Source organism: Ambystoma mexicanum, chromosome 9 (genome assembly GCF_040938575.1).
Source record: "Ambystoma mexicanum isolate Mex_15411 chromosome 9, UKY_AmexF1_1, whole genome shotgun sequence".
In the NCBI taxonomy this organism is placed as follows: domain Eukaryota; kingdom Metazoa; phylum Chordata; class Amphibia; order Caudata; family Ambystomatidae; genus Ambystoma; species Ambystoma mexicanum.
In genome coordinates, this window is record NC_090931.1 from 956,584,508 (window position 1) to 956,603,592 (window position 19,085).

The 19,085-nt window shown below is 40.8% G+C and overlaps 1 protein-coding gene across 1 annotated transcript in view; it reads left to right on the plus strand.

Moving 5' to 3' along the window:
- Positions 1-19,085, plus strand: part of LOC138488828 (collagen alpha-1(XXVIII) chain-like) — a 324,042-nt gene that overhangs the window by 222,105 nt on the left and 82,852 nt on the right. Inside the window, exons 26-27 of the mRNA XM_069616159.1 lie at positions 12,680-12,748; positions 17,784-17,852. Of these exons, the coding sequence (XP_069472260.1) occupies positions 12,680-12,748; positions 17,784-17,852 (138 nt within the window). The remainder of the gene's footprint in view (positions 1-12,679; positions 12,749-17,783; positions 17,853-19,085) is intronic.

Here is a 19,085-nt window from a genome sequence, read left to right on the forward strand (position 1 = left end):
CAATCCCAGACAAAAAAGTGAAAATAAAAATATGAAAATAAAACTGAAATATATGCGGGCTAGACATGACCCCCGAGAGTCCAAAAAGTTCTGGGCTTTCCTAATGGTTATTATCGCAATCCATTGGTTGCAATGCGGGGTGAACAAAATAGCAGTGTCTAGTAAGGCATGAAAATGGCAAATGGAATCTGGTAAGCGATCTATTAAAGAAAAGGAACATTTATTTTTAATAAGACGACAGTCTATGGCACATGTCCTGATGATCCAAAAGGCCCCCAGCGGCGGGAAGCAATAAATAATCGAGGCTAACGCCCCGAAGTATCAAGACTAAACGGACACAACTGTATACTCGTATGAAGCCGGTGGTGGGTAATGAAGTAGTCACCACCGTTGGGGGTTGCTTTCATTCAAGCCCTGTTCGATAGTGTCCAACCGATGTACCCACCTAGCTTCCGCCAGATTCAGGCTATATGGAGTGGTCTTCTTCCTAGGGAGAGCTTCCAAAATCCACCAGCTCAAATCCTCAGGTGAGTGACCATATTCCATATAGTGGCATACTAAAGGCACATTGATATTCTTACATCTAATACGAGATCTATGTTCCACAATCTGTATATGTGCTGGTCTCGAGGTCTGGCCTACATATTTGAGGGCACTCCACACAATATATAGCATTTGAAGTTTTACAATTAGTGAGGGCTCGAATGTTCCATTTTCTACCTCTCACTTGAAACTCCTTAATATTCTTTGTGTACCTGCAGACTGAACAACCTCCACAGGGGAAGTGTCCTACCAGTGGACGTAAATCCCAACCCGTAGTTCTATTTCTAGATACCTGTGATTTCGAATGCACAAACAAATCTAGCTGTAAACAAATAATGCTGAACTATGTATGTTAAACAATTTCTAAAAACTATTAATTCTTGTATCTAATCAGGAACTCCCAGCTTCAGAACCTTCATGGTCAAACCCTCAGATGAAAGGCAGTTTAGAACGCCTCAAAGGTTCCTTCCTGTACCACTCCACAGTTCCATTGGACATCTGAGCTATGCCTCCATCTTAAGTTGGGCTGAACTCTAGTGCCCGCGCTTGCAATTAAGGAAAAGTCTTTCCTAAAATATGGTTTCCCTAAATAACCAGATAAATAACCAGATTTACATTCATAACACGCGCCCCACCCTTATGTTACCAACTATAGTCCTGAAGTAAGAAGGGAGTGTCAGGGTCCGGCTTGACTGAATTCCACAGGAGCTGATGCTGGCCCCACAGACCCTCACCAGGAGTTCACCTCTCAACCCTTAAACATAAGCTGAGCTGAAAACCCCAAGAAAGGGAAAAGGGAATTTGGAGAAAATAACAACGGAGACACAGCTGCCCTTCAACCGTCTGGTAGGCTCTGGTATCTGTGATAAACAAATACACCTGGTTACTAATATAATAAGAAAACTTCTTTTCTAAATTATGCTAAATAAATTCTAAACTCTTTACCTCTTAAACCTCAGTAAAAGACTTAGAGGTTAGTAACCTTTGTGGAATATCTTGTAAATATATCTTGTATTGTGCAAATAGTTCAAGCCAACCTAGTCTCTTTAGAATCCTAAAGTGATGGCCTTTGCAACATCATTTCAGAATTAGATATTCTTCTTACTTCAAAGTTCTTCTGATCTTATGTAGTTTTCAATGCTTACATAAATTGCAGTCTTTCTCTGAAAACATTGAGTTCTATTTGCATAGATTACTTTAAATTATATTCTTTAACTTCCTGGAATACTGCTTTCTTTCTGCGTGTGAATTGTTTTCCTTATTTACACATTTACACAAAGAACGTATAGTTTCTTCCTTTACTAGCGTGTGCGATAAACACGTGAAATCAGAAGACGTGAAGAGTTGTCCTCGCGTGTAAAATACACACGCGATTATCTTAAAAAACCTGCGCGCGTGAAAAAATACGTAAACGCGATAAAAATAACACGCGCTGATAAAAATGGACTCGCGCTCTATCGCAGCCCGACACGCGCTTTCTCTTGAGACGTATTTCGCGTAAAAAAAATATACACGCGCTAAAGTTAACTTGCGCAATTCTTTTAGGCACGCGCTCTATCGTAAAACCACAAGCGCTTTCTCAGGAAACGACTTTCATGTGAAAAAATGTACACGCGCTAAAATTCACACGCGCAATTCTTTTTGGCACGCGCTTTATCGCAAACCACACGCGCTTTCTCAGGAAACGACTTTCACGTGAAAAATGTACACGCGCTAAAATTCACACGCGCAATTCTTTTTGGCACGCGCTCTATCGCAAACCACACGCGCTTTCTCAGGAAACGACTTTCACGTGAAAAATGTACACGCGCTTTAAAAAGAACACGCAAACGGCAACTTGCGAGCTCGCGCACACATTAAACAGTCTTGAAGAACATTTCACACAGTTAATCAACTTTAAAATCCTACGCACAATCTTCAAGCTTGTTTTCCTTATAATAACTTTAACTGTAATGTCTCTTTTCTCAAATAAACTTGAAACTTGTTTACTCTTTAAGTTTTCTTATAAAAGAAAATGAAAGTTCACTGTGACAATCTCAAAATCTTTAAAAGAACGATCCCACCTGATGACTTCTTGTTCAAATTGGATCAGCAAACGATATTCTTACTTTGGTAGATTTTCTGAGCTCTGGAAAGGCCTTACTTAAGGAGCTTAACTAATACACAACCAGCCACTGAATTTCTCTGGATGAAAGGCAGTTTAGAATCTTGCTCATCTCCCAAGAATCAAACCCATTGTCCTCTCCACCAATCAGGCAACCAAACATATCATTGTTTCTTTAACCAATCAGAGTAAGTTTCTTTCACTCCATCTTGACTTGGGCAAGCACAATGTTAATTCTATGAACAAACTCTTCCTGTTACTAAACCAGCCAGTTCTAAAAGCACAACTAACCCAGCCAGCTCTAAAGGCACAATGTTAATCTTGTTACTCTTCCTGTTATGAAACTAGTCAGTCCTGACATTACCCCCCTCTTCAAAGCCCTGTCCCAGGGCCTGGTTTAGCAGGGAAACTCTTGTGAAATTGTTTTATCAATTGAGGGGCATGTACATCTACTTGATCCTCCCAAGATCTTTCTTCAGGACCGTATCCCTTCCAGTCAATAAGATATTGTAAGGTACCTCTAACAATCCTGGAATCTAAGATTTTCTTAACTTCAAACTCTTCGTCATTTTCCTCTGTGTAAACTGCTGGTGGTGGTTTTCCTAATCTAGTTCCTGACACACAAGGTTTCACTAAGCTAACATGAAATTTAGGGTGACTTTTGATACTTGCGGGTAATTTCAGTTTGATTGCTACGGGATTTATTATTCTTTCTATTTCAAATGGACCAATAAATCTCGGACTAAATTTAGTTCTTCCCTTTAAACGTAAGTTTTTTGTGGACAACCAAACTTTTTGACCCACCTGATAATGTGGTGCTTTACGACGTTTCTTATCAGCAAATTTTTTAAATCTTAGCTTACTTTTTTCTAAGGTTTCTTTAGCTTTCACTAAACCATCTCTAATACAAGTCAATCGCTGCTCAACCTCTGGATTGGAATACTCAGATGGTAACACTTCTTTCAAAAATCGTGGATGGAAACCATAGTTGCTAAAAAATGGAGAATACTTAGTAGAATCCTTGACAGAATTGTTATAGCTAAACTCTGCTAGCCAAAGAAGATCTACCCAACTTCCTCTTTCTTGCCAAAAAGCTCTAATATATTTTTCCAATTCTTGATTTACTCGCTCTGTTTGGCCGTTGGTCTGTGGGTGATAACCTGAAGAAAGCTTTACCTCAATTCCCAACTCTGTACAGAAAGCTCGCCAAAACTTAGAAATGAACTGGGACCCTCGATCTGATACAATATGTGTTGGTAGACCATGTAATCGTACTACTTCTTGCAAAAAACTTTTTGCCAGATTCCTTGCAGAAGCCTCTCCTTTCATGGGAATGAAATGCCCAGCTTTAGTTAGTAAATCCACAACTACTAATACTGTAGTGTAACCCTGATCTTTGGGAAGATCTACAATATAATCCATAGAGATTGTAAACCAAGGACTAGGAGGTACTGGTAATGGATTTAATAACCCAGATGGTTTTCCTCCTCCTGACTTTACTCGAGCACAGACTTCACATGTTTTCACGTAGTCTTCAATATCTTTTTTCATTTCTTTCCACCAAAACTTTCTCTCAATCAGTTCAATAGTTTTACGAATTCCAGGGTGACCTACCAACTTGGATTCATGACATTCTTGCATAATTTCCTTTTGCAGTTCCTTGCTTGGAAGGTAAATTTTAGAATGAACACATGGAAATCCTTCAATTAAATGTCTTCCAGAATCCTCTGCTAACCAAGATTGAATTTCATCTTCTGGTAATTCCTTTAGAATCTTTTTAAGAAGCTGATTCTCTTCCTGTGTAGCACTTAGGATAATTTTTTCTTCTGCAATCACTGGTTCTGGTAATAATTGATTTTCAACTTCTCCCGAATATCCTTGTCGTGATAAAGCATCCGCTTTACCGTTTAACCGCCCAGGCTTGAATGTTATCACAAAATCGTATTCTGAAAAGAAAAGTGACCACCTAAGTTGTCGAGGTGATAGTGTTCGAGCAGATTTCAAAAACAGAAGATTTCGATGATCGGTTAAAACGGTTACTGTGAATCTTGCTCCCAACAGATAATGTCTCCATTCCTGAAATGCTTTCTTGATTGCCAGGAGTTCTCTGTCTGTAATTGTGTAGTTCACTTCTGCTGGAAGCAATTTCTTAGATAGATAGGCCACAGGATGCAACTGTCCAGTTTCAGGATGCCTTTGAGAAAGCACTGCTCCAATTGCAACATTAGAAGCATCTGCCTCCACAAAAAATGGTTGTGAAGGATCTGGGTGTAATAAGATCGGTCCAGATGTAAAACAGTTCTTCAATGTTTTGAAAGCTTGATCCGCTTCATCTTTCCACTCAAATTTCATTCCTTTCTTCAATAATTTGGTGATAGGAGCAACAGTTTGAGAGAAATTTTTAATGAATCTCCTGTAAAAGTTTGCAAAGCCCAGGAAGCTTTGGATATCTTTAACACAAGTTGGAGTTGGCCACTGTTCAACTGCCTTAATTTTCTTCATATCCATTTCCAAACCTTTGGGAGAAATCATAAAACCTAGAAATTCCACTTCTTTGGTATGAAATTGGCTCTTTTCTAACTTAGCAAATAGTTTATTCTCCCTTAGTCGTTGTAACACTTTCTTGACATGTTCTTCATGTTGCATGAGATCCTTAGAATAAATGAGAATGTCATCAATGTATACTACTACAAAGATGTCAATAAAATCTCTTAATACCTCATTTATAAAAAATTGAAAGGCTGCGGGAGCGTTACACAATCCGAATGGCATTACTTGATATTCGAAAAGACCAAATTTTGTTCTAAATGCCGTCTTCCATTCATCACCTTGACAAACTCGCACCAAATGATATGCACCACGAAGATCTAGTTTGCTAAATACTGAGGCTCCTTGAATCTGGTCTAACATTACTGATATCAAAGGCAGCGGATATCTGTTTTTAATTGTTATCTTGTTTAATGCTCTATAATCTATGCATGTTCGTAAAGTGCCTTCCTTTTTGGGAACAAAAAATAGTGGAGAAGCTGCTGGCGATTGAGAGTGCCTGATGAAACCCTTATTCAAATTTTCTTGGATGTAATCCTTCAAATGTTGATTCTCTTTTTCTGTTAAGGCATAGATGCGACTGCAAGGAATGTGGGCCCCTGGTTCTAAATCAATTTTACAGTCATACTCTCTATGAGGAGGTAATTCATTAGCTTCCTTTTCACTAAACACATCATTGAAATCATGGTAACACTTTGGTAATTCTCCCATTACAGCCCCTATAGAATGTACTATAGTTCCCAAATTCACCAAACCTTCCACTACTTCTGAACAATTATCACTAGAAACATTTTCCTGAATTGCTTCTTTACAACAATTTGTAACACAAAAAGCAGAATCCAATTTCACCACTCTTCTTCCCCAATCAATCTGAGGGTTATGATACGTCAACCAAGGCATTCCCAAAATTATTTTCAACTGTGGAGTGTCAATTAATTCAAACACAATTTCCTCCCAGTGTCCTCCAATTTCCATTTCCAATGGGATTGTTTCATGTGTAATTAAACCTGATGTCAGTTGAGACCCATCCACCGCTCTCACATACTCTGGTATATCTTTTACAACGTAAGGCACATTCATATCTTTAACCACATTCCAATCCATGAAGTTACCAGTGGCTCCTGAATCTATTACTACTGGACCACTTCCATTTAATTCCTCTTTAATATACAAGGATACATTCAATGTAATATGTGGTACTGCTGCTTGGATGGTATTTGCCACTTGCTGATTTCTGGAGCTGTTAGTAGATGCAGAAGGTTTTGGACACCAAGGGCAATTTCCAACAAAATGTCCTGATTTCCCACAATATAAACATAAATTATTCTGTCTTCGCCTATCCTTCTCCTCCTTAGTTAAAGGACCTCTCACTTTATTTACTCTCTCTGCATTCCCAGTTCTCAATTCTTTATTTACAATTTCTAATCTTCCTCTATCAACTCTAGGGAAAACTCTGGGTTGCTCAACTCCTCCTCTTCTACGCTCAGCCTTGCGTTCCCCTAATCTATAGTCAATTTGTATGACCAGATTAATTAAATCCTCACATGAAGTGGGTCTATTAACAATTGTAGATAATGCATCTTTCAATTCCTCCTTCAAACCTCTATAAAATAAAGAGGATTGCTTCTCTTCTGGCCAATTGCTCTCTAATACTAAAGATCTGAACTGTGTGATGTAAGACACTAAATCTTTGGTTCCCTGTCTTAACTCTAGTAGTTCTCCATCTACTTCTTGAGATAATTGGCGTCTGTCAAACATCTTTTTAAATTCTAACTTGAAAGCTAACAAGTTCTTTAGTATTGGATTCTCTTGACCAACCAATAATACTGACCAAGTTGCTGCCTCACCAGTGAGGTAAGACAGCATAAAAGCTATTTTAGAAGCATCTGTGTTAAAAGCTTCAGGTCAACAAAGGAAATGAAGTTCACACTGTGTAAGGAAAATCTGGCATTTCTTGGCCTCTCCCCCAAAACGTTCTGGAGGTGCTAAGGGGACTGGACCTACAGGTATATTCAAACTTCCCCTGCGTCTTTCTTGAGAACTCGTTCCTTCACCCAAATCCTCTCTAATTAACACTGGTAATTCTCTACTAGTATCCTCTGAATCTCTTGACTCCAAAGAAATGTCTTCACCCTTACGGGTAACCTTGGAGTTTAACTCTTCAAACTTGACTTGTAATTCCTGATTTTCTTTTCGCACAGCCCTCATTTCCTCCCTTAACTCTGAGAAAACATGTCCCTTATGGAACTAGCTAGTGCCTCTGTGGGATCCATATCAGCTCAGGTGGAAAATATTATCGTGGGCCTTTCATCCTGTCAGGGTCCGGCTTGACTGAATTCCACAGGAGCTGATGCTGGCCCCACAGACCCTCACCAGGAGTTCACCTCTCAACCCTTAAACATAAGCTGAGCTGAAAACCCCAAGAAAGGGAAAGGGGAATTTGGAGAAAATAACAACGGAGACACAGCTGCCCTTCAACCGTCTGGTAGGCTCTGGTATCTGTGATAAACAAATACACCTGGTTACTAATATAATAAGAAAACTTCTTTTCTAAATTATGCTAAATAAATTCTAAACTCTTTACCTCTTAAACCTCAGTAAAAGACTTAGAGGTTAGTAACCTTTGTGGAATATCTTGTAAATATATCTTGTATTGTGCAAATAGTTCAAGCCAACCTAGTCTCTTTAGAATCCTAAAGTGATGGCCTTTGCAACATCATTTCAGAATTAGATATTCTTCTTACTTCAAAGTTCTTCTGATCTTATGTAGTTTTCAATGCTTACATAAATTGCAGTCTTTCTCTGAAAACATTGAGTTCTATTTGCATAGATTACTTTAAATTATATTCTTTAACTTCCTGGAATACTGCTTTCTTTCTGCGTGTGAATTGTTTTCCTTATTTACACATTTACACAAAGAACGTATAGTTTCTTCCTTTACTAGCGTGTGCGATAAACACGTGAAATCAGAAGACGTGAAGAGTTGTCCTCGCGTGTAAAATACACACGCGATTATCTTAAAAAACCCGCGCGCGTGAAAAAATACGTAAACGCGATAAAAATAACACGCGCTGATAAAAATGGACTCGCGCTCTATCGCAGCCCGACACGCGCTTTCTCTTGAGACGTATTTCGCGTAAAAAAAATATACACGCGCTACAGTTAACTTGCGCAATTCTTTTAGGCACGCGCTCTATCGTAAAACCACACGCGCTTTCTCAGGAAACGACTTTCACGTGAAAAAATGTACACGCGCTAAAATTCACACGCGCAATTCTTTTTGGCACGCGCTCTATCGCAAACCACACGCGCTTTCTCAGGAAACGACTTTCACGTGAAAAATGTACACGCGCTAAAATTCACACGCGCAATTCTTTTTGGCATGCGCTCTATCGCAAACCACACGCGCTTTCTCAGGAAACGACTTTCACGTGAAAAATGTACACGCGCTTTAAAAAGAACACGCAAACGGCAACTTGCGAGCTCGCGCACACATTAAACAGTCTTGAAGAACATTTCACACAGTTAATCAACTTTAAAATCCTACGCACAATCTTCAAGCTTGTTTTCCTTATAATAACTTTAACTGTAATGTCTCTTTTCTCAAATGAACTTGAAACTTGTTTACTCTTTAAGTTTTCTTATAAAAGAAAATGAAAGTTCACTGTGACAATCTCAAAATCTTTAAAAGAACGATCCCACCTGATGACTTCTTGTTCAAATTGGATCAGCAAACGATATTCTTACTTTGGTAGATTTTCTGAGCTCTGGAAAGGCCTTACTTAAGGAGCTTAACTAATACACAACCAGCCACTGAATTTCTCTGGATGAAAGGCAGTTTAGAATCTTGCTCATCTCCCAAGAATCAAACCCATTGTCCTCTCCACCAATCAGGCAACCAAACATATCATTGTTTCTTTAACCAATCAGAGTAAGTTTCTTTCACTCCATCTTGACTTGGGCAAGCACAATGTTAATTCTATGAACAAACTCTTCCTGTTACTAAACCAGCCAGTTCTAAAAGCACAACTAACCCAGCCAGCTCTAAAGGCACAATGTTAATCTTGTTACTCTTCCTGTTATGAAACTAGTCAGTCTTGACAGGGAGAACCTGACAGTGCCCTCCCACTAGGGCCCAGATCAAGGGTCAGGTTTGCACTGATTCTTCCTCTGAAATCTAGTTAGGAGACGTGGGGCATGGACATTCTCAGCTTTTTCCCATGACCTTTCCTTGGGACCAAAACTCTTCCAATCAATTAGATACAACAACTCTGAATACGGGACTCTAAAATTGCCTTAACCTCATATTCTTCAGAGTCATGGGGGTGATAACTGGAGAAGTTGGTCCAGCTAATCTAGTTCCGTGCTTGAAATGCTTTAACTGACAAACATGAAAAGCTGGATGTACCTTCATTTCCCGGAGAAGTTTGAGTCTTACAGCCACGGAATTAAAATCCATAGAAATGGTAAGCCAAGGGAGTGGAAGATAGATAGGTAAGGGAACACGTAAACCCACTGGTTTCCCACTATTGGATTTTTACCGTGCACACTGGTCACATGTTCCCACAAATTCTAGTGTATCCCCCTGCATTGATTCCCACCTGAAACTCGGACCAACAAGTTCCAGCATTTTTCTGAACCCTGGATGACCTGCCATTTTAGTCTCATAACAGGTTCTCAGAACGTCTTCTTGAATCTCTTGATTAGGGAGGTTGAACTTTGAGCCCACATTTGGTAATCCATTTGAAATCCTTGGTTGGGTATCTTGACTCACCCAAACCTTCATTTGTGTCACATTCACAGCTAGTAGAACCTTTTGTAGTAATCCATTTTCTTTCCATAGACATGCGGCCAAAAAATGATCAGCTGGGATTACTGGAATTATTTCCTGTTCCTTCCCTTTATGCTGTGAGGAAGTTGACAAGATAACTTGTTAACATATGTATCATTCTCGATATTTAGAACAATAAAAATCATTAAACAAAAAAAGGCATACGCCTTTCCATTTAAACGCCTCGGTTTAAAAGTAATTACAAACCCATAGTCTTCAAAAGAGCTCCCAGCATCACTGCCCTGTTGACAAGGTCTTAGCATATTTTAAAAATAGTATGTTTCTGTGGTCAGTAAGCACAGTCACTATATTCCTTGCCCCTAATATTTTTGAAAAACTGCTTTGATGGCTAACAGTTTGCAATCCGTAATCATGTAATTCATTTCTGCTTCAGTTAATTTCCTTGAGAAAAAGGCCACAAGCTGTAACTGACCAGTCACGGAATGCCTTTGTGATAACACAGCTCCAACTGCTACATTGGAAGCATCTGATTCCACAGAAAATGGTTGACTCACATCAGGATGTAAAAGAGTGGGACTTCATTCCTTTCTTTAAGAGTCTTGTGATTGGGGTAACGATTTGAGAAAAACCCACAGTAAATCTCCGATAAAAATATGCAGAGCCTAGGAAACTTTGAATCTCTTTAACACACGTGGGACTTGGCCATCCCTTGACCCCTTTCACCTTGCCAGCCCCCATTCCAATCCCAGTGGGGAAATGATGAATCCCCAAAAGTCCACTGCCTCGGTTTGGAACTGACTCATCTTGAGCCTGGCAAATAAATGATTTTCTCTCAGTCTCTGTGACACCTGTTTGACCAATAATATCTTTACCTGCCTTACTCCGTTTTTCCCTTCTTTCAAAATGACACCTCTAACTGTCTTTCCTTCAGTGAATTCCCTTGTGGATTCCTTCTCAGGTGGGTTCATTCTTGCTGGCAGGGGAGACCTGCCCATTGTCCATTATGCCAGAGATCTATGTGTCCCACATGGTGGGGATAGATGTTTCAGTCGGGTAAGTCCAGTTAAGCACATAAGCACATTAAAAAATACAGTGTTAAAACTTCTGTGTCCTTGTTTATTCCCCTTCTCTTGTTTTGCCTACCTACCCTTGTATATAATCCCCTTACTTAAAATGGCCCCATTTGGGTCAGGGGTTACATGTAGTTCTACTCATAGAGAGTATGCTGCATTTGTGTGGTCTTGGCATGCCATACTCAACTCTCGTCCGAACGTAGCAAGCTGTCTTCTGAAGTTGGATCTTGCTTAAAGAGGCCATGTCACTGCTTAATATAAAGCGATGGGTGAAGACCCTACGGCTCTAATGAGGCTTGGATTGAGCATGGAGATCAGGTCTCAACAACAGTCTTTAAACAAGTATTAAGGAAGTCCATGCTCGAGGAGCGCTCTAAGGATGAAGGCTGAGAAACGATTCTGTACTGAGAAATGTGAGGGTGTTTTTTAATGACTGCAGCCAAATCAGAAAAGCGAAAATATTCCTGTGCACTATATGATCCAGAACCCAGAAGAATATAGTTGACCTGCAAACTGGGACTAAAACCTGTTAGTGTTGTAGAAGGGGCCAGGAATAATTCCACCTACAAAGAAAGACATTGGGCTTCATTACAAGTTTGGTGGTGCGGGAATAATGGTGTTAATTCCGAAATGGACACTTTTTGGGGCGATAAGAGAACTACAAGCGTTTTTTCCAGCACCACCAATTATACATTTAGAGGTGAAGTGAAGGATTTACCTGTAGGAAAAAGCTGGAGGGGGATTCCTTATTTTACAGACAGAAATCAGTGGATTTAGTGTGCAGTAATTCCACTGGTGGGAAATTCAACATACATCCTCATGGAGTGCTATGGACTCCACAAATAGGGAATTCCACCACTTGTAATCCCACGGCACCAAGTGGCAGTAATGGCAATTGAGTTTGGTGGTAATTCAGCAAATGAACCCCTGAATTACCACCAAACTCTGAATGAGGCCCTTTCTCCCTTACATGAGCTGGCTGCGGAGGACACTACTCATGTATTACACGTTTGCCCTCTGGTGCTCACTGAGAGAGAGTGGTAAAGCACGGGGTTAAACATCGAGGTGTGTGTATGTTCAAAGTAGTTCTTAATTCATTGCACGTAGTTCATTTAGATCAAATGTGCCATACATTTAGAAAGTTGTTTCACGTTTTTCAGTAGAAAATGTGCATTTTTAACTGAGAAAATGTGTAATTTAACCTCTTTTTGTGTGATTTTCTGTAAAAGCCTAAACACAAATAAAGATTTGCTTTGGTATGAATCCCATCAAGGCGGACACAATGCTTCCTTTCTCCGAGGTAGATGCATTGAGTACCATTAAAACATAACAAAGGCACCTATTAACACAACACCCAGAAGTTGGAAGCATCAGGGACAAAGCACTATGTAAAAGCATAATGTTAGTATTAATGTAACAAACATTGAATACGATGGAAGTAAGTGTTTAATATCCATGGGTTATCAGACACAGCTGCACTCTTAGACTTCAAACAAAGCATAACCAATGGGGCAGGCCAAGTGAAAAGAACGACGGCACATTATTCTGAATCACCGACATAGAGCATTTTACAGATGCGAGGAAAGTTTTAAAATGTTATCTACTTTTGTCTATTTTCAGGGTGATCAGGGTATTAAGGGACCTTTTGGGCTTCCAGGCCCCCCGGGCGAGGGCCTTCCTGGACCAAAGGTAAGTCATTTTTCTGTTAGACATGTGCCTTTCCTGAAGATCTTAACACTAGAAATACTGCACTCAAATGGTGGCCATTAACACAACTATAGGTGATAGCCAGTGTTCCTCCGTCAGTTTTAGCGTCTCATTTCCACTCATCCTTCAAAAGGGACAATGATGGAGAGCCACTAGATTTAGTTTTTGTGCAGAAGTAACATTTTCATCGAGATTAGTATTTACTGTAACGAGTTTCAAATTTAACTAAAAAATATTCCTGAAGAAGGCCTTTCACCAACTTGCAGCCATTGCGTGTAATGTTTGAGCCCACCCCCACTGCCCTGATTCCCCTTCATTCGCTCTCTGTCCCTCTAGAGCACTTTTCAAGGTCCTCTGCTGCATTACCCTAGAAGCATTGGAGTTGGAGCATCCAAATTGCTTAGCCAATGCATCGCCTAGTCTGGTTGGTTTGGGCGCACTAGAGGTGCCGACATCTTACAGTTGCACAAATGCTCACCTTTCAGCCCAGGCCTTCCCGAAAGCACCTCCTCCAGCCTGGAATGCGCTTCCTGTTTGTGTTGGATGCCACCCTCTGTGTTAGAATTTAGAAAGGCCTAAACACCTATTTTTGCGCACTGGCCGTCTTTTGTTTTTCATTGATGATTTGTGCATTTTCTGATTTGCCTTGTTTAGTCACTTACATTTAATGCAGGATATGTTTGCATTTGTATTTTTTTCGCCTTTGTATAGTGCCGTGTTGCGCGTGGGCCAGGGCTTTGCACTCTATGACCTAGACAATTAAAATAGAAAAGCGCCATTGTATGCTTTGATACTTTCACCATTTGCTCTGGTGTGCACATCACATATCGGCTGTTGCCATCGAAAGCCCAGCTACTCAAACTGTTGTCAGAGATTGCCAGATAGTTACAACATAACCAAGAACTGTCATCAAATTCCTAAGTACTCTCATCATATGACAAGTATTATAAAGGCGGGGTGTTGAGTGAGAAAATGCTTCGCATAGACGAGTATATCAGCTCTTGCCCCCCTTCTGGTAGCATGCACTCTACAGTTGTTGGTGCTGTTGCTGTATGCATTGTTTGGTAATGTATTTCTTTGCATGCAGAAGTATACGGACAACACAGACTGGCATGCTGTTCCTAGGCTAGTAGAACTCTTCAGACCCCTATAATGTGTACATGGCAACAGCAGAACTTGTGGATGAGACACAAACCAGCAAAACAAAAAATGGAGATGTACAGATTCCATTAAAGAAAGATGCCATTTAAATATAATCTGGCACACAAAGTGATCCATCTTATAGACGTTGACTGCATAATCTTTAGTGAGGTCATTTTAAATGTTGTAAATGATCAAGGAGAAATCCGTACCCAGCCCCTCTAAGAGACAGATTTCACTCGGGTCTATCACCTAGAGATCATCTTGTTGTCACAATTGCAAACAGGCACTGGCACTGCCAAGAGTTTTGGCTCTTTTGTTAGCAGGGGATGGGCATTTGCCAGGCACTGCCAAAATAGTGCTACCTGGCCATAAAATGGCAGCAACTGGAAAACAATGTAAATACGTTGGCATATGATGCCAGCGCCTGGAAAATGCCTATCTAATACATATATGCAAGCCCAAACTGCTGGTTTTGCCAACAATTGTTTACTAGGACATCGGCTTAACAATCAGACGAGAGGACACCCATATGGCTTAAATATCAAGTGGCTAAAGGAACACTTGGTTAAGACATTTTTATTACACATGGACCTCATTTACAGCTGTGATTATGCCATTAAACCTCAAAAGACTGCAGAAATAACAGGCAGGCCCTATAAAGCACACAGTTTGATGTTATTGCTTGGTAGAGATATCTCAAAGAGATCACAAAAGGTTGTGTTTTGGGCAGGAAGGGGCAGATAGTGGGTGGGAATGGTCACTGTGATTGACATGCCCATGAGTGGTCAATGGGTGGGTAAATAACCAAAAACAACACAGGCTGTATATCCCTCCTCACCTCCCACCTCTCCCCTATCGGTACGCCAATGCAATATTTTCATCTTATAAGTGGTGCTAATGCACCACCATGCAGCCGAAACTGCAACAAAGACTGTAGTTTATTAGGCTTTTCATCTCAATTTGACCTCATGGACAGGGTAAATCGCTGGAGCAAACTAACAAACATGATCATGAAGGAGTATCTTTATATCACCTTTGGAGCTTTATCCAACACTTGATCACAAGTGTGATATGGTCACACAGGGAAACTGACACAAACATGTTCACCCTCCAGAAGTATGAACCAAATGAAGTGTGAGTTTCTATTCATATTCGGTGAAGACAGGTTCATCCGCCGTACATGAGTGACCAGAGGGCCGGCCAGTCGATGTGTCTGAGCACTTAATGTATAGTCATAGAAAGCATGGTCCACTTTCTATGACTATGCATGCAGAGTTCAGCGGAAGTGAAGGACGGAACGGGTGGCGTGGAAGTGGAGGTGGGGTGGGGCATGTTTGGCGACAATGGAGGGAACGCAGGTAAGGGTTGAGAAAGAAAGGGGGCAAAGACGGATGGAGGCCTTTGGCGTGGGAGTGTGGCTGCTAGAGGTTAGACGGTGTTGAGAAGCGTGATGGGTGAAGGAGATATGGGGTGAAACCCCCCAAGGAGGCCACAGAAAGCAGGGGAGAGGTAACTAGTGGAATTGACTAAAGAAATACAGTACAGAAGAAGCTTGTGGGTAGGATTCAGTGAGTCAGGGATAAGCAAATCATGAATCGAGTTGTTGCTCTTCAACTCAATCACACAGATCCAAGCGTGAAGCATGAAGCCTTCCGGTTCCAGTGCCTTTCTACTTGGACATAAGTAACATGGTGAGTGAAGTTCCTGAAGCTGCCAAAGAGGTTCCATACACAGAGAACTGTCCAGCACTGTTATGCCTGAAGGCAGAGCACTCTGTTCTTTTGGCGCACAGACTATCCGGAATAAGACCACACTCAGCTCTTGCTCCTGGTGGCACCAGGCCAAACTCCACTTGTTCTGTAATAAAGTAGGTACTTACAGCACTGGCAAGATTGAAAGCCGAGCTTTTTTCATGGCGCAAGCCCAACTTACCATCTTTATTCTGCTATGGGTGGTAAAGGACTACAAGTGTAGTTCTTTATTGATGGTGGTGGTCCCCAGGGTGTTATAAGGAAGGCATTTAATCAGCAGTGCTAGGAAAGGTATTTACCAGAATACATTATGCGTGCTATCTCATAGAATGTGTCCTCCAGACAGTTCTAAGAGGAACATGTTTGTGTTATATGTGACTGTTATCCATGTACAACATGTATTATGTTAAGAGTGATATAGAGAAGGCGTTCCGTGCAGGTTGCTGTATAAAAGGTGTCAACCTGAATGTTGTGCAGATGTTCGTCATGTAGAATGTGTTACTCAGACACTGGTACACGGAAGATGTTTTACATGGGGTGTTATAAACACATATTTATGAGTGTATAAGGCGTAACGTTTAAGGATTTAAGAAAAAAGTGTTGTTTAGAATATGTTATACACAAGTTGTCATATAGAAGGTGATTTTTTTTACACCAGTTGTTATGAAGGATTTAAGTAGAATGTGCCTTTTTGGAGGTGCTCTGTGTAGGGCATTAAGTACAATGATTTGAGTGCATATTGTGTAGGAGGCACTGAGTATAGGTAGTCATGTACAAAAGGTTTGAGCAGATGTTTGAAAGAGGTGTTGAGTGTAAGGTGCTATGTAGAATGATTTCAGAAGATTAGTAGGAGTTTTTGCGTGCAGGGTGTTGTGTTAAAGGATTTCAATAGATGTTTTATGGGAAGTGTTTGACAGGTATTGTATAGAAGTGTTTGAGTCGATGTATTGGAGGTGTTGAGTGCTGGGTGTTATGTAGAAGGGTTGGGTAGATGTTGTTTAGGGTGCGTCTGCATGATGTTATTCTGAGGATGATGGACTCACTAACCACTCACAGAAACAAGGTTGCTATGCCGCAAACATGCTGTGGATCAAGCAGAGGCGGTAAGATAATGCCTAAAACATAATTGTGTTTCCAGGGTGGGCCATACGTGCCCATCAGCCATCATACACAAAGCCTCCTCTGACACATGTTTTCTGGGTTGCTTAAATTGAAATACCAGAGGACAAGATTGGGCTGGAAGAACAGAAGACCTGCTACAAAAACACACCTCTCAAAGGCCAGTGGCTCTTCAGTGCGTCATGTACACATTTACAGATCGAAAGTGATGATTCTTTCACTTAAATCTGTAAAAAACATTGTCTTATCAAAACAGAGATTGTGGGGCATATTAACGTGGGTGTCTTAAAGAGTGTTTAAAGCCACATGGAAACTTTGCAATGCATACTAGCCTTCATTAAGAGGAAATTAATATTGCACTTTGCTGAACTTAATGGTTAATTATTACTTTGCAGCATATCTTGAGAAAAAAACATTCCCCCCTTCGGTTATGCACATAGAGCACAAAACAGAAAAAGGTCTAAATCGGTAATATAGTTTAAAGCATAATTTTAGGGTAGGTTACCATCATTGAGTAATGTAATTACAGTACATGTTTTCATGTCATTATTAGAAATGTTACTCCTATGAATTCAGTTCTCTAGCTCCACTAGCTGTATCCCCTTCATCCAGTCAAGGTGTGGGGAGCAGGGCAGGGAATGGGAGTACAGTTTTTAACATAAGGAAGTATTTGACTAAGGAACGTTGTTCAATGCATACCGGCACCTCCCATGGAATGAAAATCAAAATGGCCGACACAGTGAAGCAGAAGTCATAAAGAGGAAAGGATGAAGCCAATCCGGATCTGCACTGTTATCACTGACAGTGAAATGGGGCTACTGCATTGAGAAGGTGGTCATTATGACGCAACAACCAGCATGTTTCTAATCATATGGACACACTCGTTTTCAGTATCATCAGATGGCTCACACAGAATATCACTAACATCTAGGATACACTAAGCCATGTGCACAAAAATGAAAAGTCTAATAAAATATTGCAACTAAATTGTGCTTTTATCACAGGGAACCATTGGACGACAAGGACCACCAGGACCTACTGGACCACCGGGTGAAGGAATTCAGGGACCCAAGGTAAAACATTGATGAGTTTCAATAAATTCATTTTAAAAACAGCCTGTGGCGCAAGCACAACCCTTAATTTCTTTTAAGGTATAGCATTGTCCATACAGATGATAAGTATGCATTTTCAGAAAATGCAATGTGAAAAGTTGAAGGTATGGTATGGGAAAATGGAAAAAATATTACTGAGGCAGAAAGTTCGGAGCTAGCATTGCAGCTCTCGTAGAAAGCCACTGCTTCTCCCCCCCCCCGGCCCCAAGTAAATTTCACAATCCTTGCATTCCTTATTTTGAGTCATCGGAAGATAAGGCTCTCGGTCAGATGTAGCGGGGTGTGTCCCTCAAAGAAGCTCTTAATGTCAGTCTCTGGTCAAATAATTATGGGTAGCTTTGTAACAAGCTCTGATTGACAACGCAACGTTTCTTCACATAATGATGTGGTGACTAGACCCTGGGTATAGGGGGGAAGCATTTCTTGTTATTTTCTCCCCTTGCTTGAGTTGTACTCTAAAATCTGGTGTACTGCCCATTGCATTTCCTGGACAGAGTTTTGCTCTTGTTGCACCTTTGAGGGCCTATAAAGTTCTATTACCCAATAATATCCCCACCCCTTCTGAGCTCTATAAACACACGTGCAGACCTGCTTTCTTATTTCTGGTGCCTCTGTCCTGCTTCTCTTTGTTATCTTGTTAATTGTAACCAATCCCCACCCTAAGATGGTGCAAGGGCGTGGCAGCAGGTGTGTGACCAATGAGGAACATATCTATTCAAAGAAGCCAAACACAGGCAAATTTGCTTCACAAGCCGACAGATAGCAAAATCCCGTGGATTCCTTGAGTAAACACCATCAGGCAATCCTTGGTGCAGAGGGAATATCTCTACAGGCAACACCTTTGTGCAGTTTGGAAGCCCCTCTTTATGGTCAGCGGTATTCGCGTCTCTTCTGACGAGCTGTACTCAAAGGCCATAGTTGATGCTGTTGTAGCGTTTGGCTTCTGGCACACCATTAGTAAATCATAGACCCAAGATGACCCTTATGGACTCAATGTGATGGTGCTTCTCAGCGCCTTCTATGGGGCAAACATATGCTTAAGTTACCAAAAATAAACCATGCAGCCCAGGTGTATGTTTTGCCCAGAAAGGTGGCTGTAGCCTTTGAATCCTGCACTGCCTTAAATTGTTCAGAAAAAAACGTAGGGTGAGTGCTTCTGGATATCTGTGGAGTCATGCTGTAAATGGCATTGGG